This window comes from Octopus sinensis, linkage group LG11, assembly GCF_006345805.1.
Source record: "Octopus sinensis linkage group LG11, ASM634580v1, whole genome shotgun sequence".
Classification (NCBI taxonomy): domain Eukaryota; kingdom Metazoa; phylum Mollusca; class Cephalopoda; order Octopoda; family Octopodidae; genus Octopus; species Octopus sinensis.
This window is the reverse complement of record NC_043007.1, coordinates 69,402,069-69,429,568: the sequence shown is the minus strand read 5'-3', so window position 1 is coordinate 69,429,568 and position 27,500 is coordinate 69,402,069. Positions and strand designations below refer to the sequence as shown.

The 27,500-nt window shown below is 38.6% G+C and overlaps 1 protein-coding gene across 1 annotated transcript in view; it reads right to left on the bottom strand.

Moving 5' to 3' along the window:
• LOC115217313 overlaps nt 1–27,500 on the bottom strand; it is a 44,189-nt gene that overhangs the window by 14,628 nt on the left and 2,061 nt on the right. The window contains exon 2 of the mRNA XM_029786965.2: nt 25,288–25,531. Coding sequence (XP_029642825.1) covers nt 25,288–25,521 — 234 coding nt within the window. The 5' untranslated portion in view covers nt 25,522–25,531. The remainder of the gene's footprint in view (nt 1–25,287; nt 25,532–27,500) is intronic.

Genomic DNA, 27,500 nt, shown 5'->3' with positions numbered 1-27,500 from the left:
ACTCTTTTACTTGTTTCAGTCATTTGACTGCGGCCATGCTGGAGCACCGCCTTTAGTCGAGCAAATCGACCCCGGGACTTATTCTTTGTAAGCCCAGTACTTATTCCATCGATCTCTTTTGCCGAACCGCTAAGTAACGGGGACATAAACACACCAACATCGGTTGTCAAGCAATGCTAGGGGGACAAACACAGACACACAAACATATACACACACACTTATATACATATATACATATATACGACAGGCTTGTTTCAGTTTCCGTCTACCAAATCCACTCACAAGGCATTGGTCGGCCCGGGGCTATAGCAGAAGACACTTGCCCAAGGTCCCACGCAGTGAGACTGAACCCGGAACCATGTGGTTGGTTAGCAAGCTACTTACCACACAGCCACTCCTGCGCCTATATGTATATATACGCATACATACGTATATATATATTTCCCCTCCCCTCAACACCTTCTTAGTTACTATACGATTACACCTACACACCATTCTCCCGCACGCCACTATCCTACGTTACTCTACTCTTATACATGCACACATACAACATTCCCAGGAAAGCTTACGGACACCATACAACATTTCTCCCCGTATGCCAATCTCAATACACAGACCCCATCCTTTCCAGACTCTCACCACTCCGTCTTTTCTTCTCTTTCTAACCCTCTTCCCGCCAACGCAATAAAACTGCATTCGGACCTAGCTTCTAAACCTTTTTTCCTCCAACCACTTTTTCTCCTTTTTTTTAAATTTTTCCCACTACCATTTATCATTTTGTATTTTTTTCTCTTCAAGGGCTAGCGTCCGAAACATCAAAGCTCTCTTCATTTTTTAAGCGTTAAACTAATAAGTCATTTGTTAAGATTTGTCCTTCCCGTGTTGTCTTCTTCGTGATGCAATTTCCAGATGCAATTTTTAATTTTTAATTTATTAATTTGTAATTGATCGAGTCAAGCATGGAAACAAATTATAATGGAAACATATCATATCTGCGTGTGCGTACATACATACATACATATATACATACATACATACATACACCCCACCACATATATATGTATGTATGTTTGTACGTATGTATGTATATATATATTTCTTGTCGCTCGACGATGAGGATTCAAGTGTTCGATCAAGTGGATTATCTTCTCTTGAATCAACGTGTAATTGGTTGAGTATTCCACAGAAAAGTACATCCTAAACAAAATTCGTGAGCAAAATCAGTACAGAACCGTATGAGACAAGGCTGTACTTCTTAATTACAGGTAAAATCCCCTCGACGGGCTTCTATATAGTTTCCATCTACTCAATTTCACTGACATGGTATGGATTGATCTGAACCTACAGAAAACAAAAATTTTAACCAAGATACTACGCAGTGCGAATGAACCGTGAGCTTGTGGTTACAAAGCAAAGTTTTTAACAGCTCGACCATGCACGTAGTATAATCATACAGATACGGCTACATCCACTTCTAATATGCGTAACAGGTACTTATTTTAATCGACCCCGAAATGATGAAAGGCAAAGTCGACGTCGACGGAATTTGAACTCGGGACGTAGAGGCAGACGAAATACTGCTAAGCATTTCGCCCGGCGTGCTAACGATTCTGCTAGCTCGCCGCCTTCTATACAATAAGACGCAAAAAGTTGTCGAATTCATCTTTCTCATATTTCTTGAGCTGTCAACATTTTCGTCGCACGTCTGTGATCCGGTCAATAATACACATCCAATCCAATATACCATATTTAGCTGGCTTTGCGAGGGCAGCACTGATAAAATACTCTAAAAATAGGGTGAGGACTTATCAGAACACGTTTGCGAGACACTGAGGTAGAGTATTTCATGTTGACTCATCTATTAGTTGGTTACTTATTAAGATAAGAATGCGGATGGACTCTCCTAAAATAGCTATTTGCGTACCGCATCCTATCAGCTCCACCCTTCAAACCCATATTTCTTTTTCTTATCATCCATTGGCAGATTCGTCAGTGCGCTGGGTCAACTACCCGGTAACATTTATTTCAATTCTCTGCGTATGAGTTCAAATCCCGCTCAAGTCAATCTTTCCTTTTCTTTCTATTTTTTTTTTTTTTTAGGTCAATAAAAAAAGAGTACCAATCGAAGATGACGAATTGGTGGAACTGTTATGACGCCGACTCGGGTACTTTGCAGTATTTGTTTCGGCTTCTTGCATTCCGAGTTCAAATTCCACCATGGGGTATTTAGGTGGTAAATATAACCAGCTACCCAATTTAACAACACCACCCGATATCCTTAGCATCTTTAATGAAATCCACTCTTTTACAAGAAATCGGGCCAGTGCTCCGCTTTGCGGACCTTCCTCCCACTTTCCCTCCCAGCAATCTCGGAATCTAGCTAAACGGCCATAAGTATTGCTATTTTCTCTGAATGCAAGGTTTAAAAAAAAGCGATCTATCTATCACCTCCTCAACCCCTCCCCACTTATATCTTTTTACTCAGCTTTTCCCCCACATTTCAAATTCTTCAGAAAACTCTTCACGTCTTCCTTACGTATTCTCAACAAACAAATGCTTCGAAATAATCAAACGCAAGATTAACCGCATTACTTTCACCAGTTTGGGAGGACCTATGAATATAATGGATGACTACCCCCACCCCCACGATCTTACCTCGGGGTAAATCATATAACAAGAACAACAACAACGACGACAACGAGGGTCTGTACAAAATACGAGATAGTGGTGGAGGCGATGGGGATGACGGTGATGGCACTATTGCTGATGATGGTCATTGAGGTTAATGGTGGTAATGGAAGTGGTGGTTGTGGTGGTGGTGATGTTAGTGATGACAGTAGGTACGACTATATAAAGAGTGCGGATACAAACAATACAGTAAGCAAAGCCATATACACACACAAAGACACTACAAAACACATACACACGCATACACACACACACGCACGCACACACAGATATAGACGCAAACGCATGTGCAGATAAGGATGCACATCATAGAAAGGCAGAATGGACCAAACAGAAAAGGAGGATAAACGTGGATGGAAGGGTCGCTGAAGAGGTCATAGATGTGTGACAAAAGATGTCCAGATAATGGACATAGGTTAAATAAGAACAATAATAAACTAGAGAAGAACGAATATCTGGTGTATTTATATGTCAAGAAAAAAGAGAAATAAAGAAGGAAAATGACCATCTCGAAATATAACAATAATATATATATATATATATATACTCTTTTACTCTTTTACTTGTTTCAGTCAATTGACTGCGGCCATGCTGGAGCACCGCCTTTAATCGAGCAACTCGACCCCAGGACTTATTCTTTTGTAAGCCCAGTACTTATTCTATCGGTCTCTTTTGCCGACCGCTAAGTAACGGGGACATAAACACACCAGCATCGGTTGTCAAGCAATGCTAGGGGGACAAACACAGACACACAAACACACACACGCATATATATATACATATATACGACGGACTTCTTTCAGTTTCCGTCTACCAAATCCACTCACAAGGCTTTGGTCGGCCCGAGGCTATAGTAGAAGACACTTGCCCAAGATGCCACGCAGTGGGACTGAACCCGGAACCATATGATTGGTAAACAAGCTATATATATATATATATATATATATATTTCGTTTTGGGATTTGGTTTGCAAGATTCATGTGAGTTCGTGTGTTGAAGCATATTCTGTGTCTCACCAATGACTTTCCCCAGAGACAACAGTGTGACCTCCTTCGGTCAGACACTGACCATGGGCTTGCGCCTAGAGAGTTACCCTCTGAGGCACAAGTCTGGGCAAGGTTGTTTTTATCGAAGACCAGTAGTCGCCCATGCATACTGGCCTCCCCTCTCCACGTCACCAGTGTTATCCAAGGGAAAGGCAAGGGCAGATACAGCTTGGCACCTGTGACGTCGCAACTCATTTCTACAGCTGAGTGAACTGGAGCAACGTGAAATAAAGCGTCTTGCTCAAGAACACAACACGCAGCTCGGTCTGGGATTCGAGCTCAGTACCTCACGATCGTAAGCCCGACGCTCTAACCACTGAGCCACGCGCCTTCACAGACACAAGAGTATATATACATATATATACATACATACACACACACACACACACACACACACATATATATATATATATACATATATATATAGAGGTGTGCATTTTTTCCCTTGTTAACAATTAACACGGATATATATATAACGGGAAGCTTTATGAAAATAGACAAAAGACGAAGGCAGGTTTACGGAAATAAATAAAAGACGAAGGCAGGTGGAATACAAACAAACAATTGTATTAGTATGGCGCTCAGGAAATATAAATAAAACAAGTCTTTAACGTTTCGAGCCTACGCTCTTCAACAGAAAGATACACAGAGAAAAAAAAACAGAAAGGAGAGAAAAAAAATATGCGTGCAGAAGCTAGCGAATCAACAAGGCGATCTGATTTCGGCCAGAAGTCAAAGATCAAACATATATGTGTGTGTGTATGTTTATATACATACACGTATACACACACATACATAGGTATGTATGTATGTATGTATGTATGTATGTATGTATGTATGTATGTATGTATGCATGTGTGTATGTATGTATGTATATATATATGTATATATATATACATATATATATACACATATATTAATCTAAGTGTAACCTACCTACGAATACGACATTGTTTAGCGACACCAGATACTCAACATCTGTATTCATAGAAGTGGATATGAAAATGTGAGGAGTGTGTGCATTGTGTGTGTGTGTGTGTATATGTGCGAGTGTGTGCATAAGTGCTTATTTTATTATGCGTAAAATTCATTAATGTAATGTTTTGTGTATAGAAAATACAAGATTTTCCTGTTGTTTTTTGCCAACATGTCATTAATTACACTAATTATTATAGTATAAAGGTGAGAGGATATCGAGGAAAGAATGGAGAGGAGGATATAGAAGAAAGAATGGAGAAAGAGAGAGGGGGAGAGAGAAAAAGAAAGAAAGAAAGAAAGAAAGAAGAAAGAAAGAAGAAAGAAAGAATGAAAGAAAGAAAGTGTGTGTGTGTATGCGTGTTAGGGGTGGAAGGAAGAAGGACGAGAATATGTAGGAAAAAAAGAAAGGATCTTTTACTGGTTTCAGTCATTTGATGGGGGTCATGCTGGGATAGCATCGTGAAACGGTTTAGTCGAACAAGAAGACACTTTTTTGCTTGTCCGTTTGTTTCTTTAAACCTGTGACTTATTCCGTTAGTCTCTTTTGTCGAATCACTAAGTTACGAGGACTTGAACTGCCGGCAGTGAAACACATACATACATACAAAGACGCACATAGAAACACACACACACATTATACATACATACATACATACATACATACATACATACATACATACATACATACATACATACATACAAACACAAACACGCACACACACACACATGTGTGTGTATATATATATATATATGTACAGGGTTGACCAAATGTCACCTGACAGAAAATCAAAACCCATTTAAACATTCATAATTTGAATAAATAAAATTGAATATTAAGTATTTATGAAATTTTCATTTACTGTCGGGTGACTTTTGGGCAACCTTATATATATATATATATATATATATATATATATAACCCGGATTTACCAAAGCCTTATGAGTGGGTGTGGAGGCTGGAAACAGAAAGAAACCCGTCGTATATATATATATATATAATATATATATATTATATATATATATAATATATATATATATATATAATTCCAGTCTGTTATATATTTTGAGCATTGTTATCACTAGCGATATCAAGATATAACTTTGTATTTTGCATTTTATGTGTAGATGTATATATATAGATGTACATGTAATATGTACACATACATATACACATATATACATGCACTAGCACTATGACCCGGCAACGACGGGTCTTTAATGCTAGTATATTTACCAAAAGCCTCATGTGTGGGTGTGGAACCCGGAAACAGAAAGAAACCTGTCGTATATATATATATATATATATATATATATATATATATATACGACAGGAAGCCGGAAACAGAAAGAAACCTGTCGTATATATATATATATATATATATATAACGACAGGTTTCTTTCTGTTTCCGGCTTCCACACCCACACATGAGGCTTTGGTAAATCCGGGTTATAGTAGAAAACACTTGCCCAAGGCACGTTGCAGCGGGGCGACTGAACTTGGAACCATGTGGTTGAGAAGTCAACTTCTTGCTACACCTGTGCCTATAATATGATAACTTTTTGTTTCCTTTTTTTTCCAGCAGCATCTCGATGCTAAATCAAACTAAAGTATAATATAATCGTAACATACAAAAGTAAAAATAGCAATTGGTATAAAATTGCATCAATGAACAGTCGACGGCGTTGGAGAATATGCAGTATTTTAAAATTGCAGTTGAGAAAAAGTTAGCGGACATGGAGGAGTGGAAGCCATCTGAATATGTCGTGACTGCTGCTCATACATACACGCTAAGATATATGTACACACACAGGCAGAATCAGTAGCACGCTGGGCAAATTGCTTAGCGGTATTTCGTCTATCTTTACGTTCTGAATTCAAATTCCGCCGAGGTCGACTTTGCCTTTCATCCTTTCGTGGTCAATAAATTAAGTACCAGTTACGCACTGGGGTCGATATAATCGACCATAACCCGTTTGTCTGTCCTTGTTTGTCCCCTCTGTGTGTAGCCCCTTGTGGGTAGAAAAGAAATAGGTATTCACCTGCCGTTACGTTTTGAGTTCAAATTCCGCCGAGGTCGACTTTGTCTTTCATCCTTTCGGGTTCGATTAAATAAGTACCAGTTACGCACTGGGGTCGATATAATCGACGTAATCCGTTTGTCTGTCCTTGTTTGTCCTCTCTGTGTTTAGCCCCTTGTGGTTAGTAAGGAAATAGGTATTTCGCCCATCTTTACTGTATGACTTCAAATTCCGCCGAGGTCATGTTTGGCTTTCGTCCTTTCGGGGTCGATAAATAAAGTACTAGATGAGCACTGAGGTCGATGTAATCGACATCCCAGAACTTTTTGGCCTTGAAATCTTGTGCCAAAATTTTAAATCAAATATTTGCACACACACACGCACGCGCGCGGGCAGAAGATTATTAGTTGATTCAAATAGGTAAGTGGAACGAATGGGACTAGAACTGTATTCTGCAGTCAGCATTTGTCACATTAGGAAGAGCTGCATGTCTGTGTACACATGAACACTGTTTTCTTTGAGAAAATACTGGTGGTTTTGAAAAAAACATGTATAATGCAATTTCAAATTTTGGCACAAGGCCAGCAATTTTGTGCTCAATTAGTACTTATTTTATCGACCTGAAAGGATGAAAAGCAAAGTAAACCTTGGCGGAATTGGAACTCAGAAATATTTTGCCCGACGATTCTGTTAGATTGCTGCCCTAATGCAGGTTTTTTTTATCAATAAATTTAGAAATAAACATGCACTCGATTTTTCTGTCTACAGAGTGTATTTGTTTTTGAGTCAATACGTATGTATGTGTGTGTGTGTATGTGTGTGTGTATGTGTGTGTGTGTGTGTGTGTGTGTGTGTGTGTGTGTGTGTGTGTGTGTGTGTGTGTGTGTGTGTATGTGTGTGTGTGTGTGTGTGTGTGTGTGTGTGTGTGTGTGTGTGTGTGTGAAATTACGATTCAGCACCAAGCCAGTTCGGTATAGTCCGCGCAGCTCAAAGTTAGGTGAACAAAATGTAAATAAGTAACAAGGATATCCAGGTATCAATACATTTCGGCCGTTTCGAGCGGGTCCATTTAATCGATCAATGAAAACATTATATTAATTTTAAAGAAACCGCTTTCCTCAGCTGTAGATGACTATATAGATTTCCAACATAAAGGATAAACCATTTTTAACAAATTTATATCAATACTAGAAACCAAAATAATTACATTGTTTCCTTATGTTATATTTGTGGCATAGAAATAAATTGATCAATTAAATGGGGCCGTTCGAAACGGCCGTAATGTAGTGACACCTGGACATTGCATCTGAATGTATGTGTCAATATATATATATATATATATATATAGATAAGAAAGTTTGTTTGGTAAAGCACGTGGGTGAATATATAAGAAAATAGTAAAGTGTGAAAAAACGACAGAAGGCTTAAATGTTAAAAAATATATATATTTGTGTCAAAATGTCTGGAGAATATTGGAAAAATTTTTTTCCTTTCCTTAAAATGACATAATTTTAAAAATTTTTAAAGAAATTACCGGTTTCGCGTGTAGCTTTTCAAATTTCTTGTGACGTTTATGTTTATATTGCATGGAATTATCGTTGTTTTTATTTCCAGGAGATTTCTAAATAAGGGGAGTAGTGAGTGATTTTTTTCCGGTGTAGGGGAGATAATCGCTTAAAATTTTTTTTTTTTTTTTTCCCTTTTCCTTGTTAATTTCTCTGTGTCAGTATGTTCGGATGGTTGAGTCTGGGTTTGTACTTTTCAATGAAGAATGTTTCCTTGTTCAGTCTCATTTGTGTTGATGATCCGAAAGCACATTGGTAAAATGGGAAGATTAAAATTGTGGCAGTAGTTGCTTTGCGCATTTCTCAATGTGCTCACTAAAAGGTATCATTCTATATTCTGGGAATGCAATCTGTTGTCGATGCAGTGTGCATCTGCGCCTGAGTGATAGTCCCGTGGAACCCACGTAGTCTTGGTGGCAGCCCGAGCATTTAATAACATAAATTATGTTTTCAGAGGCACAAGTAAAGTTAGATTTGATCTTAAATTTCTGTCCCTCTTTAAAGAAGAATTCTGATCCTTCCAATAGGTTAGGACATGTTGCACAGTTCGATCTACCACATTTTTTTACTTTTGCATCCGTAATTTTAGAAGACAATTTTGCCTTTGTGAGAATCTTTTTAAGTGATTTAGGCTGTTTGTAGCTTTTAATGATTTGGTGTATGTTTAGAATTTCCTTTAATTTTGGGTTTTTATGAAGTATTGGTAAATTCTGGGTGATGATGGTGAAGGCTTCTTTGTTTCTGGGGGTGTATGTAGATATGTAAGGTAGTATTTTCGGGAAGGTGTGTTGTTGTGTTGAACTTTTCTTAAAGTTTCTATGTTGATTTCTGTTGCACGTCTGATCCCATCCTCTATGAGTTGAGCTGGGTAATGTCTGTCAATTAGGGTGTTTTTGAGTTCTTGCAGTCTAAAGTTCCTGGTATTTTGTTCTGACACTATTGTGCATATCCTTCTTGCAAGGTTGAAGGGGATGTTTGTTTTAGTGTGTCTTGGGTGGCATGAATTAAAAAGAAGGTATTGTTTGGCGTCTGTGGCTTTGTAAAAAATGTCTGTTTCTATTGTAAGGTTAATTTTTTTAATTAGTATATCCAAGAACGGGAGCTCCTTTGGGTGTATTCCATTGTGAACTGTATATTTGGGTTTATGCTGTTCAATAGGTTTTTAAAATTTTAGGAGTTTATCTATGTTCATTCCAGAGAATGAAACAATCGTCTAGGAATCGTTTCCAATTCTCTTTTATGTATTGAGAGAGGGAGTTTCCAAAGATTGATAGAGATTCCTGGTAAATGATTATTTCCATGTATCCATTGTTAAGTTCGCAATGACTGGTGCTGCCCTTGTACCCATAGCAATTCCGGATTTTTGACGGTAAAATGTATTGTCAAAACATGAAGTGGTTATTGTGTAGAATGAATTCAATTGATTTAGTAATGAATTCCTTACTGATCCTTTTTGGTATTTCTTCCGGAAATTGGTCTAACCAGAATTGTATTGCCTCCAGTCCATAATTATGAGGTATACTGGTATACAAGTTGACTACATCAAATGAAACCAGGATTGTTTCTTCCTTGTTTTTTTTTTATTTCTTCCTCTGTGTGGGATGTGTTCACTTTTGTTCTTGACTAGTGATTCATCTTCAGTATTGAAACTGTTTGATGCTTCTGCTAGTCTTAATTTTCTGCAAAATTCTGTTATATTATCCTTGAGTTCATTTAGGTTTGCTCTGCGTGGAGTTGGTGTAAATTTGAGCCCTTTTGCGAGGATGTCAATTTTTAATGTTAGAAAGAGGTTTGGTTGAAAGATTGATTATCTTCGGTTTTTCCTTATTACTAGGTTCCAGCCTGTGTCCTGGTGTCCCTGGTCCCTGGCTAAAAAAGTTGGGTGTAATTTTGTTTGTATGAGTTGTCTGTGAGGTTGTGTGGTATTTGGTCGGGGGAGTGGTGGTATTGTTGCCTCCGATCGTGTGGTGTGTGGGGAATCTATGGTTGTTAATGCTTGTGGTGTGTTGTAAAATTTCTGTATGGGGAAATTTTGTCGAACTTCTTGTATGTGGGATGTTGCTTGACATAGTGTTTCTTTGCGTTTGTCTTGTGTTTAGTGGGGACCAGTAGTTTTGGTTCATGGGGTAGTAGTGATTTGTTGTGGTGTATTCTTATCCTAGTGTCGTATTGTGCTGTATGGTGGTTGGGTCTGGTATTAGGATGTTGTTGGTTTGTTCTGTTTTTGGTGTAATTTCTTTCATAGACGCGTCCTCTTTCAGCTAGTTCCCTGTTAGGTCTAGCGTGGTTTGTAAAGGTTGGTTGTGGGTGATTTCTGTTTTTAGTGTATGGAGGATAGTTGGGGGTTTCAGAGATGACTTAGATATGTTAAACCACCTCCCAAAAAAAACCAAGGAAGAAACAATCCTGGTTTCATTTGATGTAGTCAACTTGTATACCAGTATACCTCATAATTATGGACTGGAGGCAATACAATTCTGGTTAGACCAATTTCCGGAAGAAATACCAAAAAGGATCAGTAAGGAATTCATTACTAAATCAATTGAATTCATTCTACACAATAACCACTTCATGTTTGACAATACATTTTACCGTCAAAAATCCGGAATTGCTATGGGTACAAGGGCAGCACCAGTCATTGCGAACTTAACAATGGGATACATGGAAATAATCATTTACCAGGAATCTCTATCAATCTTTGGAAACTCCCTCTCTCAATACATAAAAGAGAATTGGAAACGATTCCTAGACGATTGTTTCATTCTCTGGAATGAAAACATAGATAAACTCCTAAATTTAAAAACCTATTGAACAGCATAAACCCAAATATACAGTTCACAATGGAATACAACCAAAAGGAGCTCCCGTTCTTGGATATACTAATTAAAAAAATTAACCTTACAATAGAAACAGACATTTTTACAAAGCCACAGACGCCAAACAATACCTTCTTTTTAATTCATGCCACCCAAGACACACTAAACAAACATCCCCTTCAACCTTGCAAGAAGGATATGCACAATAGTGTCAGAACAAAATACCAGGAACTTTAGACTGCAAGAACTCAAAAACCCCTAATTGACAGACATTACCCAGCTCAACTCATAGAGGATGGGATCAGACGTGCAACAGAAATCAACATAGAAACTTTAAGAAAAGTTCAACACAACAACACACCTTCCCCGAAAATACTACCTTACATATCTACATACAACCCCAGAAACAAAGAAGCCTTCACCATCATCACCCAGAATTTACCAATACTTCATAAAAACCCAAAATTAAAGGAAATTCTAAACATACACCAAATCATTAAAAGCTACAAACAGCCTAAATCACTTAAAAAGATTCTCACAAAGGCAAAATTGTCTTCTAAAATTACGGATGCAAAAGTAAAAAAATGTGGTAGATCGAACTGTGCAACATGTCCTAACCTATTGGAAGGATCAGAATTCTTCTTTAAAGAGGGACAGAAATTTAAGATCAAATCTAACTTTACTTGTGCCTCTGAAAACATAATTTATGTTATTAAATGCTCGGCTGCCCACCAAGACTACGTGGGTTCCACGGGACTATCACTCAGGCGCAGATGCACACTGCATCGACAACAGATTGCATTCCCAGAATATAGAATGATACCTTTTAGTGAGCACATTGAGAAATGCGCAAAGCAACTACTGCCACAATTTTAATCTTCCCATTTTACCAATGTGCTTTCGGATCATCAACACAAATGAGACTGAACAAGGAAACATTCTTCATTGAAAAGTACAAACCCAGACTCAACCATCCGAACATACTGACACAGAGAAATTAACAAGGGAAAAGGAAAAAAAAAAAAAAAAATTTTAAGCGATTATCTCCCCTACACCGGAAAAATCACTCACTACCTCCCCTTATTTAGAAATCTCCTGGAAATAAAAACAACGATAATTCCATGCAATATAAACATAACGTCACAAGAAATTTGAAAAGCTACACGCGAAACCGGTAATTTCTTTAAAAATTTTTAAAATTATGTCATTTTAAGGAAAGGAAAAAAATTTTTCCAATATTCTCCAGACATTTTGACACAAATATATATATTTTTTAACATTTAAGCCTTCTGTCGTTTTTTCACACACTTACTATTTTCTTATATATATATATATATATATATATATATTATATATGTGTGTGTATGTATATATATATGTATATACTAATATATACATATATATAAATTATACATATATGTGTATGTTTGTGTATGCTATAGATGTAGGAATATATGCATGTTTTTACACATCTATATGTGCTTACACTTGTCTATATCCCACCTTCTTTAAACTCGAGCTCCATTTTGAGAGAGGAAGAAACAGCTGGAAATGGAACTATATCCACTAACTCAGTTGTGAGCGTATGCGATGTGTGTGAGTAGGGGAGCACTGAAGTATGCGTGTGGTTGGGTGTGTGGCTTTGTTATTCTTCCGATCTTTACTCTGTTACACTCCTTCCTCACACATTCCATGCTCTTACTTCCTTCAACCTCTATTATAATAACCAGATGGTACTTAATCTGCATACTGATGAATATATGAGCATGCATTTTTCTTCATGCTGTGTTTTTGCTGATAATCGCGAGGAAAAGAGTCATCTGCTGTTACATAATAGGGCTAGCTAGCTTACGTAATAACGGTAGCCAACTTACTGGAAGACGTGTACATTATATAAAGCATAAAATACCTGTTACATTTTCTGTATTGCTGTATATATATGTATGTGTGTATGTGCGCACGTACGTATGTATTTATGTATGTATGTATGTATGTATGTATGTATGTATGTATGTATGTATGTATGTATTTATGTATGTATGTATGTATGTATGTATGTATGTATGTATGTATGTCATGACCTCGAACACCTGAATCTCAACCGCCTCTTACAGCTTGTGTCATATGTCAAAAAACTTCTATTCTATATTTAAGAGATGATTTACGGTACATGCATACATTAAGTAATTCAAAAGATCTGAAACATGTGTGATGTAGATAACTCAACAGTTACTTATTTGCAAACCTCACCCAGGTGATGTTAAAACACTCTATTGTTCCCTTTAATGAATAGAAAGATTATTGGAAATATACTCGTATAGAACATATACCACTATATATATTTACTTATAGGGAAAATGTTCCGCCATTCTTCTGCTACAATTACACTGTGTTATCAAAGTATATTATTTCGTGGCTGACTCACGCATTACATGCAAAACAGTACAGCTGTTAATGTTACTTCCTGATAAGCTGCTATTAAATATCTTCTCTGATGAAGGAATGAAGGACAATTTATCGCGAAGTAGATCTATAAATAGATTCACAATTATTTTTTGGTTTACTTCAGAGAACAATAGAATTGCTTCACTTCATCTGGAAATCCACTGCTGAGGTTTTTAAATAAATAAGACGCAAAAGTGTGATTGAAAGGAGATTTTAGTAACTATTTCCGGTAAGTACGGTAATCACGTAAATATGTCTCGTGTGCATATGTGTGTCTATGCGTTTATGTATGTGACTATCGTTGAGTTCAGGTAACTGCACGTAAAAGATACTGGATAACTTGTTCATAGATTGTGGGTTCAAATCCTGATGATGCATTATTTACTACACTGGTCAACAGCCAATATTCATCAGGGATATTATATGGTGTTTTATATGTAGTTTTGTCCGCAGATTTCAAAAATGTAATGGGTTTCCTTCTACCAGGCACAGTTTTTCTGATGAGATAAGAGAGGTATATAACTCCCATCAGCAGTATTGCTACACATAAACGTCTTATACTGGTAAATTCCGACTTTTGTTTTATAACTATTTGTATTCATTTCGTAATTTTATGTTTTCATAATCTTTTCATTTCATAAATTTTACTTTCTGTTTAAGGTGCCAAGTCATCATCATCAAATTCTACTCAGGATCTCAAGGCATTGCAAGAACAGTCCTGATATATTTTGTCATGTCTGTGGTTCATTTACCACCAAAGCTCAGCAACATGCCATCACAAGTGAAATCAAGAAGATTTACCAGTTATACTTTAGCTGCTCTCTCGGGGAACAAGATAACAGTTGGGCCCCGCACATCATCTGCTCAGCTTGTTCAAATGGACTAAGGGATTGGATAAATAAGAGGAAGAGAGCAATGCCGTTTGCAATACCTATGATATGGAGAGAGCCAAAGGATCATTTCATGGACTATTATTTCTGCAACGTTAATGGAATCAGCAAGAAGACCAGTACCACACAATGATGATGATCTTTCTATTCCAATACCACCAGAAAATGGCCTTCAGATGTCTGACGAATATGTATTTCCTGAAGAAAATACTACTGCTGTGGAAGACACCGAAGTGGATGCAGATTTCATGATTGAAAATGAAGACGTACCATAGAAATTTTCTCAAGGAGAGTTAAATGATTTAGTTAGCAAAGGGTCTGCTTAAGAAAGATGTTTGTATTACTCATTTCAGGAAGAGAAATAGGGATCTGACTTCATGCTTCTCTATTGATGGACCACTTTGTTTCAGTAATAACACTGATGAGTTATTTCGCTCTTTGTTCCAAGAGCATGTTCCAGCTGAATGGCGCTTATTCATTGAGTCATCTAAGAGAAGCTTCAAGGCAGTACTACTACACAATAGCAATAAGAAACTATCCATTTCTATAGGACATTCAGTGCTCGTGAAGCAGTGTTATGAAAACATGCAAGTACTCCTCAATGCCATAAAGTATACAAACTACTGCTGGAAAATATGTGGATACTTCAAGGTGATTGGAATGTTTATGGGAATGCAATCTGGGTTCACAAAATATTGTTGCTTTTTATACCTATGGGACAGTCATGCAACTAACATGCACTATGTGCAATCAGAGTGGCCTTTGCGAAAATCATATGACCCGGGAGTTTCTAGCGTTTAGAGTAAGCTACTTTTAAACCCAGAAAATGTTCTTCTTCCTCGTCTTCACATAAAACTTGGCCTCATGAAACAATTCGTGAAGACACTTGCCAGGAAAAGCTCAAAAGGTTTTGAATATGTGAAGGCCAAATTTCCAAAAATCACCGAGGCAAATCTGAAGGAGGGCGTATTCATAGGTCCGCAGATAAAATAACTCCTGGAGGACAATTACTTCCTTTAAGTACTGGATGAGATTGAGCTTAAAGCCTGGGCTGCTTTCAAAAAAGATACAAAGCTCCATCATTGTAATATAGAAAACAAAAACAACGTCACATTTTAAACATGAGAAAAGTTTTGCTACTGTGTTTGTAATATACGAGTCGGTTGATTTCTTTCTATGAAAATCCAAGCTTCTACAGACTAACAGTTAGGTATTTACTTACAAAACATTAATTATTATTGGTATAAATGTAAATTTGTAATCCAGATATAGAAGCTGGAACTTCGAAGCAATTGTCCATAGATATATTCTTTCTCTTTGATTTTCAAAGAGATATTCACATCAGCAGGACGGCTAACCTCTATGACGGTACATAGTTTTTTCTTGTCTGTCCCAAACAACAATATGCGGCCTGTTATGTTAATAGTTGACAGATATTTTGTTGGAAATGTTCCACCAGCATTCCTTATGGTGATATTTGTGTACGTAACCAATAACAAAAGAATTCTCTATATTTATTATAGAACAACATAATATTACAAATAGCATTGTATACTGTTTTTGCGACAACGTCGTGTCGCATAGGAAGGTAGTACTTTGATGACATTTTGGGGTAGCTGCTAATCAAATGTGCGATGTCTTCCACAGAAATATGACATAATCTATATTTTTGGTTGCTTTTTGGAACTCCAAGAGCTTCATTGTCTCTTTTGTTGATTAGGTATTTAGAAGCAATCTTTTGTTCTTGGATTGCAAAAGTATAACCTTCGAAGTGTGATGTGGATGTCACGAGTCCAACAGATGTTCCGCTTCATGACAATGTTACTGTATGTATGTATGTATGTATGTATGTATGTATGTATGTATGTATGCATGTATGTAAGTATTATGTAAGTGTGTGGGTCGTGTGTGTGTATGTACGTGCATATGCAGCGCATTGAATCAAACAATCAATCTGAAAAAGACAGTCCTAATGTACAATGCACCAGGTAAAGCTTATTCTAAGCCAAACAATAACGTATACGGACAGAAATTAGTAGACTAATTTGACGAATTATTTCACAAATATTGTCTCCGCCATATACTAGGGATTCGATGGCAAATGTATATAAGTGATGTTGAAAATCCTAGAACGTAATAAACCTACGATCGGTTCCCGAAGTGATTTAGCCCATGTTAAGAGACCTGTGCACTAACCAAATTAAAGTATAAAGACTGAAGTTCACTGGTGAAATTTAAAAAAAATCTTAGGAAATGAATGTAAAAAAAAACTTCCTCTATGGTGTTCATAGTGGAAGAAATTAGTGCATGTTGGGAGTAGTGAATTCGTATAAAATCGTATCGAGAATGAAAAGCGCAAGAGAGATGTTGGCGAGGAACTTAACGTTAATTTGCCTGGGTGTGTTTGTACGCAGACCTATTTAACAGTCAACAAATGTGGTCGTATTTGTCTAAGTAAGGTAGGCTTTCAAAGTCATCAGAAAAAAACCCATAGACAAGAAAGTTGTTAAGCATGCATAATACAGCATCTGCAGGAAGTGTCGAAAATATGTGCATCAAAAGGTTTGAGTGAAACATCATATGGAGACTCACCAAAACAATAAATATTGTAACACCTACAGTAAGAGACAACAATCGTTGTCACGTCTGCACAAAAGAGTGCAAGTCCCTCTAGAAGGAATGAAAAGTCATATCCCCGCTGTTCATATTTAAGAGAACAATCAAGAGATGACGTTACTCTAAATCAAGTTACAGTATGTATGTATGTATGTATGTAGTATGTATGTATGTATTGGTTTGGCAACTAGGTTCCCGCCGTTTTTTAAAATTTAGGAATTTATTGCGTTTTTAAGTTTTGGAATCTATTTTTTTCGAGAATTCTATTTTTTGAATCATTTTGGAATCTATATTTTTTTCTAGTTAATTTTAGTTAATCTTTCTTTATTTTCGGATCATTAAAATGGAATGTCAAGTGAAGAAAAACGAGCATTTTCGACACCGCCATCTTTTTGCTTTTAATCAAGGTTCTAAGGCCGTAAAAGCTGCTCGCGACATTTGTGCTGTGTATGGAGAGGGTGCCATAGCTGAAAGAACCGCTCGTGATTGGTATGCCAAGTTCAAAAATGGAAATATTAACCTAAAAAACGCACCTCGTCCTGGCCGTCCAGTTGAGTTCGATAAAGAGCGATTAAACCAACTTTTGCACGAAAATCTTCGTCAAACGATAGGGGAGCTGGCAGAGAAAATGGAATGCTTCTGCACTGCTATAGAGAAACATCTTCACTTGATGGCAAAGGTTCAGAAGTATGGAGCATGGGTTCCGCATGCTTTAAGTGACAACAACAAAAATCAACGAGCCACAATCTCCGCTGGTTTGTTTGCTCGTCACCGCTCAACTCATGGACACAAACAACGATTTCTTTACCGAATCGTTACTGGCGACGAAAAATGGTGCCTGTACATCAATATGAAGCAGCGTAAGGAATGGCTTCGCCCCGGTAAACAAGCGACACCGCGTGTGAAACAAGATCTTCATCCGCGTAAAATGATGTTGTGCGTATGGTGGGACTGGAAAGGGATTATCCATTACGAATTGCTTGAACGGAACCAAACGGTCAACGGGGAAATCTATGTTCAACAGATGGAACGACTCAACACGGCTATTCAAGAGAAAAAAACCTAATCGGCAGCATAGAGTTCTTCTGCTGCACGACAACGCCTGCCCTCATATCGCCAATATGACCAAGGAAGCCATTTAAACTCATGGCTGGGAAGTGCTGCCACACCCACCGTACCCTCCTGATTTAGCACCAACGGATTTCCACCTCTTTCGATCTCTTTCAAATGCTATGCGCGGAGTTTCGTTCAATACTGATGCAGAATTGAGAGCTTTGTTGGATCAATTTTTCGAGTCGAAATCGGGTGATTTCTACCAACGAGGTATTGAAAATCTTATTGAACGTTGGGAAGAAGTTGTAAACAACAAGAGTGAATACATTATTGATTAATTAGTTGTTATTTTTTATTAAACCTTTTAAAAAATTTAAATTTAAAAAAACGGTGGGAACTTAGTTGCCAAACCAATGTGGATGTATACACACACTGACAGACATGCACACACACACTCACACATGTCTGTCTTTTTGTCTGTCTGTATGTATGTATGTGTATATGTACGCATGCATGTATATACGGTCATGTTAGTATGTGTAACAATGTATAAATTCGTTACTTGTTGAGTCAGGAGGAAAGGACAAGCCTTCTGAGATTACGGAGATGATACTGATAAGGTTTTGTTTAAAATGTTGCAGAGCAGTACCTTCAGGAAAGTGAATAGCAAGGAGGAGATTCCAGCGGGGCGATGTGGTGGAGAAAAAGGATTAATATTTAAATAGCTCCGAGCCGAAAGGTTGGACGTACTAAGAGTAACGAAACGTGGAAATACCAGTGGATCAGTGGTGTCTGAGTGGTGGAGATGCAAGACCAATCAGCTCTGAGGAACAGAGGCCATTAGAGTAGAGAGAGGAAAAACAGAGCAGGGCTTCATCTCATCTGTGGACTAGAGACTGAAGTGTATCTATAAATGACTGAATATCTATTAATCAAGTGGATCGTCTTTGGATGCCGTTAAAGATGTCAATATGACCACCAGCAGCATCGTCCCAGATACGGAGGCATTATTTTATCGAGAGGCTCACTTTAATCTTGTTGAGTATCAGCAAATATTGAGGTCGAAATATTTTCTAGCTCTAAAGAGAAGTGGGTGTAGTCCTAGCTATGCTAAGAGTATGCTTTCACCAGAACTCTTCGGTGACAGTGAGGCCCAGCTTTGGAGCGCTTTAGCTAAGTAGCACTCATGTTAAGAGAGTGCGTGACAAAGTTATGTTTTCTTGATTTGAGCAGTCCTTGAATTCGTTTGCTGTGTATCGAAAGAAACATTATTCCTTTAAATGTGTGAGTATATGAATAAAAAATGTTTTTTTTTAGTATGAAAAGAAAATGAGTAAGCTATTGACGATGTCTACGCGCGAATGTGTACATTTATATCAGGTCATTAAGGTCCGATTTTCTTATGCCCCAAATGTGACAGTCATTTGACAATTCTTTGTTATACAGCATTGAAGAATTACATCATCACTTTTCGGAATGCATTTCATTGTGTCTAATTATATTGTGAATTTTTCTTGTAAATCAATTTTGGTGAACCCACGGATAGATAAAAAATTCGTGCTGTGTATGAATATGAGTTCCGTCGTGGAACCAATTGCATATCCCAGACAGCTTGAAACATCAATGAAGTGTTTGTGAAGATGTGGCGAATGAATACACTCTACGTCGATGGTTTTGAAGTTCCGGTCTGGTGACTTTATTCTTGAAAATCAGCCCCGTGGTAGACCTGAACCTAAGGTGGATAATGATGAGCTGGAAACCGTGGTGGAAGCGGGTGCATCTCAAACTACGCGTGAGTTAGCAGCAAGGTTTGATGCTCCGATTCCAACTGTATTGGACCACTTGAAACAAATCGGCAAGGCAAAGAATCTGGACAAGTGGGTACTACACAAACTGAACGAGCATCTTGAAACTTGCTGTTCTTTGTTGTCAAGGCATAAAAGCGAACCATTGTTGCATCGTGTTGTTATGTTTGATGAGAAATGGATATTTTTCAACAATAACAAGCGTTCTCCACGGTGGTGGGATAGAAACCAAGTGCCAAAACACAATCCAAAAATGAATATTCACCAAATACACAATAACCCACCTTCATCCCATTCGATTCCTGGCACTCATTTGCTTCTATTACACATGTAGACACGCCTAAATTAGCATGCACATGTTCAGTGGATTTCGGATTTTGTCACAATATTATTATTTATTTTTCACTTTATTCTGACGAGTCATTTTCAATATGTATTATGGAAGAAACACTAAATAGCACATGAAAATGAATCAATAGCTGCAGAAATTATTACATAATTACGTAAGACTGATTGTATTGAAATTAATTTTACTGCTCCAATTTTAATGCTTTAACTTTACTACTACGATTTTTTGCTTCAGTTTTACTGCCTTAATTTTACTACTTCAATTTACTATTGTTTCGACGAAACAGTTGTAAATTGAAGCAGTAAAATATGTGTCATTATTAATACTCTATGGATATTTGTGAATTTTCAGGTATGTGTCTTGTAGAACAAACGATCTCTAGTTTATAGTTTTGTCTGATAGCTATTATCCATGGATGTGCTCAATATGGTAAACACCAGGGTTATATACCCCAATGAACTTATAGATGTATGCGCATGTGTGTGTGTGTGTGTGTGCGTGTGTGTGTGTATGTGTCTGTGTGTGCACGTGTGCGTGTGTGTGTACAAAACATGGCATCGAAACAACCATATATTCCTAATTCAGGCTACTTCAAAACAAAAGCCTGAACACATCGAAGAGAAAGGTAACTTATCTCTTTTACTGCCCACAAGGGGCTACACACAGAAGGGACAAACAAGCACAGACAAACGGATTAAGTCGATTATATCGACCCCAGTGCGTAAATGGTACTTATTTAATCGACCCCGAAAGGATGAAAGGCAAAATCGACCTCGGCGGAATTTGAACTCAGAACGTTGCAGCATACGACCACAAAGCAAGTAAATTGATCCCAGTCGTTCGACCAACTAAACCGAAGTAGTATATAAACTAAACTGAAGAAGTATATAAGTAACAAAGTGTCCCCAAAACACGTGCAGCATAAATGGAATTCTCAGGCGAATCAATACGAAGCAGTGAGTGTGACAAGGCACGCTCTTTCAGTTACAGTTAAAATCCATGTTACAGGTTCCCATTTTCCGCCTATCCAATTTTATGTTCAATGCTTGCCCATCACTCCTGGCCAGTAGATCGAACCTCGGGACCTCATGCTTGGAAAATCATCTTTTTAACCACTTAGCCGAGTCGTCATCCTGCAAAACAACACGTGCACGCACAAACACTAACAACGATACATATTTATGCATGTATGTATGTATGTATGTATAAATAAATAGATAAATGTGTGTGTATGTGTGTGCAGATAGTATTTTAACTTCATAATTACGCATTATTATTATTTATAACGAGTTCCACCGTTAGAAATGAAGTATTTCACGTTTCCACAAGTTTCTAAATTTTTATAACGTAAACAATATTTCTCACCTATATATATATATATATATATATATATAATATATATATATGTGTGTGTGTGTGTGTGTGTGTATACATATATGCGTGTATGCGTAAAAATTTGTTCTTAAGCATTCCATATTCTTAAACACATATTCTTACACGAAGACATATTCAAGCATATTCACTCGTGGGCATATTCAATATTATATATATATATATATATATATATATATATAGAGAGAGAGAGAGAGAGAGAGAGAGATAATTATATATATATATATATGTGTGTGGGTCTGTGTGTATGTATATTGTACTCATGCGTATAATGTACACATGAATATATATAAACATTTATATACTTCTCCAAACTCATTCAACGAAAGTAACATCAACAACAACAACAACAACGATGACACTAATAAGTAACACGTGTAATAACACAAACACCGCGATTACCATTTATTACTACAATAATCATCATCATCACTATCACCGACTTCATACCCGAGGACCCACCCCTGCAGACTATAATCATCGTCATCTTCGTTGTTGTTGTCGTTGATGTCATCATCATCATCATCATCATCATCAACAACAACAACACTAACAGCAAGAGTAATCCCTACAACCACACCGCGACGACACCGTCATCACAAGCAACGGGTGTCTCTATGTGGTCGCATATCATTCTAGAAATAGAAGGAAATATATCACCGCATCATAAAAATGAAGGACACATTAAATAACGTGCATAATGTGATCCGAGAGACACAATACGTTAGGAAAAAGTGGGACTGTCGTGGTAGGAATGATTGTGATCAAAGGATCAATAGTTCATCACGGACCTTGGGTTATAGTGACGCTTATATCAGCACCGGAATAATAATCCTTTCTACTAAAGGCACAAGGCCTGAAATTTTCAGGGATGAGACTGATGGCTTACATGAACCCCATTACAATATTAGTACTTGTTTTATCGACCCCGAAAGGATGAAAAGCAAAGTCGACCTCGGCAGAATTTGAACGCAGAACGTAAGGACGGACGATATGTCGCTAAGAATTTTGCCTGGCGCTCTACCGATCCTGCCAGATTGAGCACCACAACAATAGTTGGAATAACAATAACAATGATATAACCTTATCACCACTGCCACCGCAGCTACAGCAGTCTCAACGCTGCGCCACTACTCCGATCACAATCACCTCAACATTACACCAGCACTCCATCAGCGCTCCACTACCACCTGTACAGGCACCTCAGGGAACTTTCATACACCACCACCACCACCACCACCACCACCACCACCACCACCACCACCACCACCATACCACCACCGCCGCCGCCGCCACCACCACCACCACAAATACTACTACAACCAACACAACAGCTTCAATAGTATACCAACCACTACAGCCACCACAACTACGACATTTAAATTGTACTACCACCATCACATCAATCTTACCATTACACCGCCACTTCAACCATGATAACCACAACAGTCCCATCACTACACCACCACCACCACTACCAGCAGCAGCAGCAGCACCACCACCACCACCACCATACTGCAGCCACAACAATATTGGCATTACACCACCGCCACTACAACCCCACAACAGTAACCTCTTAACTACACAATCACTACAATACACTACAATAGTAGCAACAATAATAAATGTACTAATCACCGCAACTACCACTACCAATACCACTATCAATACCATCATCAACGCCACTAGTGGTTCTACCAATTCTACTACTAACTAGTATCACCACAACTACCACTTCGCTTTCACTACCACCACCACCACCACCACCACCACCACCACTACTACTACTACCACCAATAACTCTACCAATCCTACTACTACTACTACTACTACCGCTACCACCATCACCACCATTAAGTCTACCAATCCTACTACTACTACTACTACTACCACCATCATCACCACCAATAACTCTACACCAAAGTTACCAGTAGTACCACAAGTACCAAATTTAACACATTACTATCACAACACCACCACCACCACAGCACTACTACTGCTATTGTTACTACTACTACTACTATACTACTACTACTACTACTACAACTACTACTACTACTACCACTACTACTACTACTGTCCCACCAAAAGTTCACCTCCACCATTAGGTCCAACACAGCCATCAACACAACCAACGTGTACTTACCACCGCCAATACCATTCTTTACTTAGACAACCACCACCACCTCGACCGCTGTCTCTACCACCATCACTACCAACACCACTACCACCACCTCCACCATTACCTATACCACCAAACCCACCACCAGTACTACCCCACCATCACTACCATCATACCACCACCACCACCACCACCACTATCACCTCCACCACCATTACTCACATCACACCACCACCACCACCACCAATGCTACCACAACAACCACTCTATTAAAACTCAATATATATCACCACAATCACTACCACAACCGCAACCACTCCACCGAAACTCCACGACACCACCACCAGCACTACCATCACAACAGCCACCCTACCAAAATCCAACCTTCGACAATACCTTGTCTACCCCATCTTTACCACTCCAGCCACCACTACCGCTACCATCATACCACCGCTTTCATCAGAACTACCACTACAGCATCACTACATCACCACTACCACTAGCGCTGCAACCGCACCAGCTACAACTATCACCGTCACCATACCACCATCGCCATACCGCCACTAACATCAGAACTACCACCCCAACATTAAAACAACCCCACCATCACAGCACCACTACCACTACCACTACCTCTAGCGCAGCTGCCACTACCACTACCACTACCACTACCTCTAGCGCCGCTGCCACTACCACTACCACTACCACTAGCGCCGCTACCACTACCACTGGCGCCGCTACCACTACCACTACCACTACCACTTGCGTCGCTACTTCTACCACTACCACTAGCGCCGCTACCACTACCACTGGCGCCGCTACCACTACCACTGGCGCCGCTACCACTACCACTACCACTACCACTGGCGCCGCTACCACTACCACTACCACTACCACTGGCGCCGCTACCACTAACACTACCACTAGCGCCGCTACCACTACCACTAGCGCCGCTACCACTACCACTACCACTAGCGCCGCTACCTCTACCACTACCATTAGCGCCGCTACCACTACCACTACCACGAGCGCCGCTACCACCACCGCTGCCACCATATCACCGCTACCATCGAAACTACCACCACTATACCGTCGCCGCCAAGCTGCCGCTAACATCAGAGTTACCCCCCCCCCCCTAATATTACAACACCCCCACTATCACCACCAGCGGCGCACCTGCCCTGCCGCCACAATGCCGCCGCTACCATCAGAACTACCACCAGGACAACACTACATCACCACTACTACCAGCGCCCTTACTGTCTCTACTATCATACCTCAAAACTCAGTCACCACAAATGCACTCCCCCACCCTCCACCGCTGCCATCGCTGCCGTCACTATCATAGCAACAATTCCACATCACCATCATCACCACCACCGCCATCAGCGAATCAAAGCAATATTGCAATAACAGAATAAATGCAATAATAGAATAATGGAATAATGGAATAATGGAATAATGGGATAATGGAATAATGGATTAGCGTTTTTGCCTACCTACCTGACCGAGAGACTTCAGGTGAAGAAAACTCCTGGGTAGAATCTGCCCGGCGAGAATGAGGAGCGAAGTAAACAGAGATGCGCCCAGTACTGCGTGCACCCCGAATACGATGCCGTAAGCAGGGTAGATGAGAAGAGTCAACAGTGGTAAGTAGTCTGTGTAAGGATTCCGCCAGCAAAAGGATGCCATGCGAACAGGGTGGCCAGCAGCTATAAGCGTCCACCGTCTTCGCATTGTGCCAAAACTGAGGAGAAGGCATAAAGAAAGAAATAGATAAATAGGAGATGAATATATATATATAATATATATATATATAGGTGTGTACATGTATATGTATTTGTATATGTATGTGTGTGTGTGTATATATATATATATGTGTACATGTATATGTATTTGTATATGTAAGTGTGTGTGTGTGTATATTATATATATATATATATATATGTGTGTGTGTGTATATATACACACACACATACATATACACACATATATGTATTCAAAGCAAAAATAACTAAAACGGCAACAGTAAAAAAAAAACAATAAAAAAAGCAAAAAATAAATAAAAAGAAAAGCACACACGCATGGGGGATACGCTCATACATAGATGTATGTAAACGTGTGTGTATATGTATGTATGTATGTATGTATGTATGTATGTATGTATGTATGTATGTATGTATTCGTGTGTAGTTGCACGTACACATACACACACACACAATCACATGTACACACGGGCGAGAGCGCATGCACGCAATAGACGCATACACATACATAGAGCACAAACACATACGGACATCACCCTCCACGTTCGTAAATACGTACACGCACATACAGACATATACACGTACATACACACACACATATACGTATATATATATATACATATATATATATATATATATATATATATATAATATTCCTATATAATATCTATATATATTATATACATATATATATATATATATATATATATATATATAAACGTATATGTATATACACATATATATAAACACATACACATATGTATGTGTGAGTGTATATATATATTATAATATATATATATATATATATATATATATATATATATATCTTATAGATACATACATACATATATAGATGTACTCCCGTAAACGCACGCATACACATATGATGCACACATACACCTGCTATGCACACATACACACGCACATAGAAATATATCCGTAAAAAAAAATCACACACATACATACACAAACACACGCACTCACTCCTCACACACACACACATACACACACATATGTATACGCATACGCACACATACAAACAGATACACAAGCGTGCGTACACACACACACATATATATATACACACATATATACGCATGAATATACAAATATACCCGCAATAAAAAAAATTAAAAAAAACACGCACATACACATAGGAAGTCATACACAAAAAACACATACACACAAATGCACTCCCTCGCATGCGCATACATAAACATACACATACACACACACACACACACACATACGCGCACACATACACATGTGCGCACACGTACGCACACACATATACACAATTACCCGCAAAAACAACACATAAAAAAGAAATATTTTAAAGAAATATAATGCAAATGTAAAACTAATATAAAAAATAAGGCAATTACTACAACTACTAACTAGTAGTAGTAGTAGCAGTAGTAGTATTAGTAGTAGTGGTAGTAGTAGTGGTAGTAGTAGTGGTGGTGGTGGTGGTGGTGGTAGTAGTTAGTAGTAGTAGTATTGGTGGTGGTGGTGGTGGTGGTGGTGGTGGTAGTAGTAGTAGTAGTAGTGGTGGTGGTGGTGGTGGTGGTGGTAGTAGTAGTAGTGGTAGTTGTAGTAGTAGTAGTTGAGGTGATATGGTGGTGCTAGTGGTGGCGGCGGCGGTAGTGATGGTGGTGGTGGTAATTGTGGTGGCTGTGGCGACGGCGGTGCTAGGGGTGGTGGTGGTGGCGATGGTGATAGTGTTGGTGTTATTGGTAGTGGCGGTGGTGTTAGTGTTAGTGGTACTGGTAGTGGTAGTGTCAGTGGCGGCATCAGTGGTGGTGATTCTGGTGACTGTAATGTTTGGGTGGTAGTGGTGGTGGTGTGTGGTGTGGTGTTGTTGGTGGTGGTGGTGGTGGTGGTGGTGGTGGTGGTGGAGGTGGTGTGTTGTGGTGGGTGGTGGTGGTGGTGGTGGTGGTGGTTGTGGTG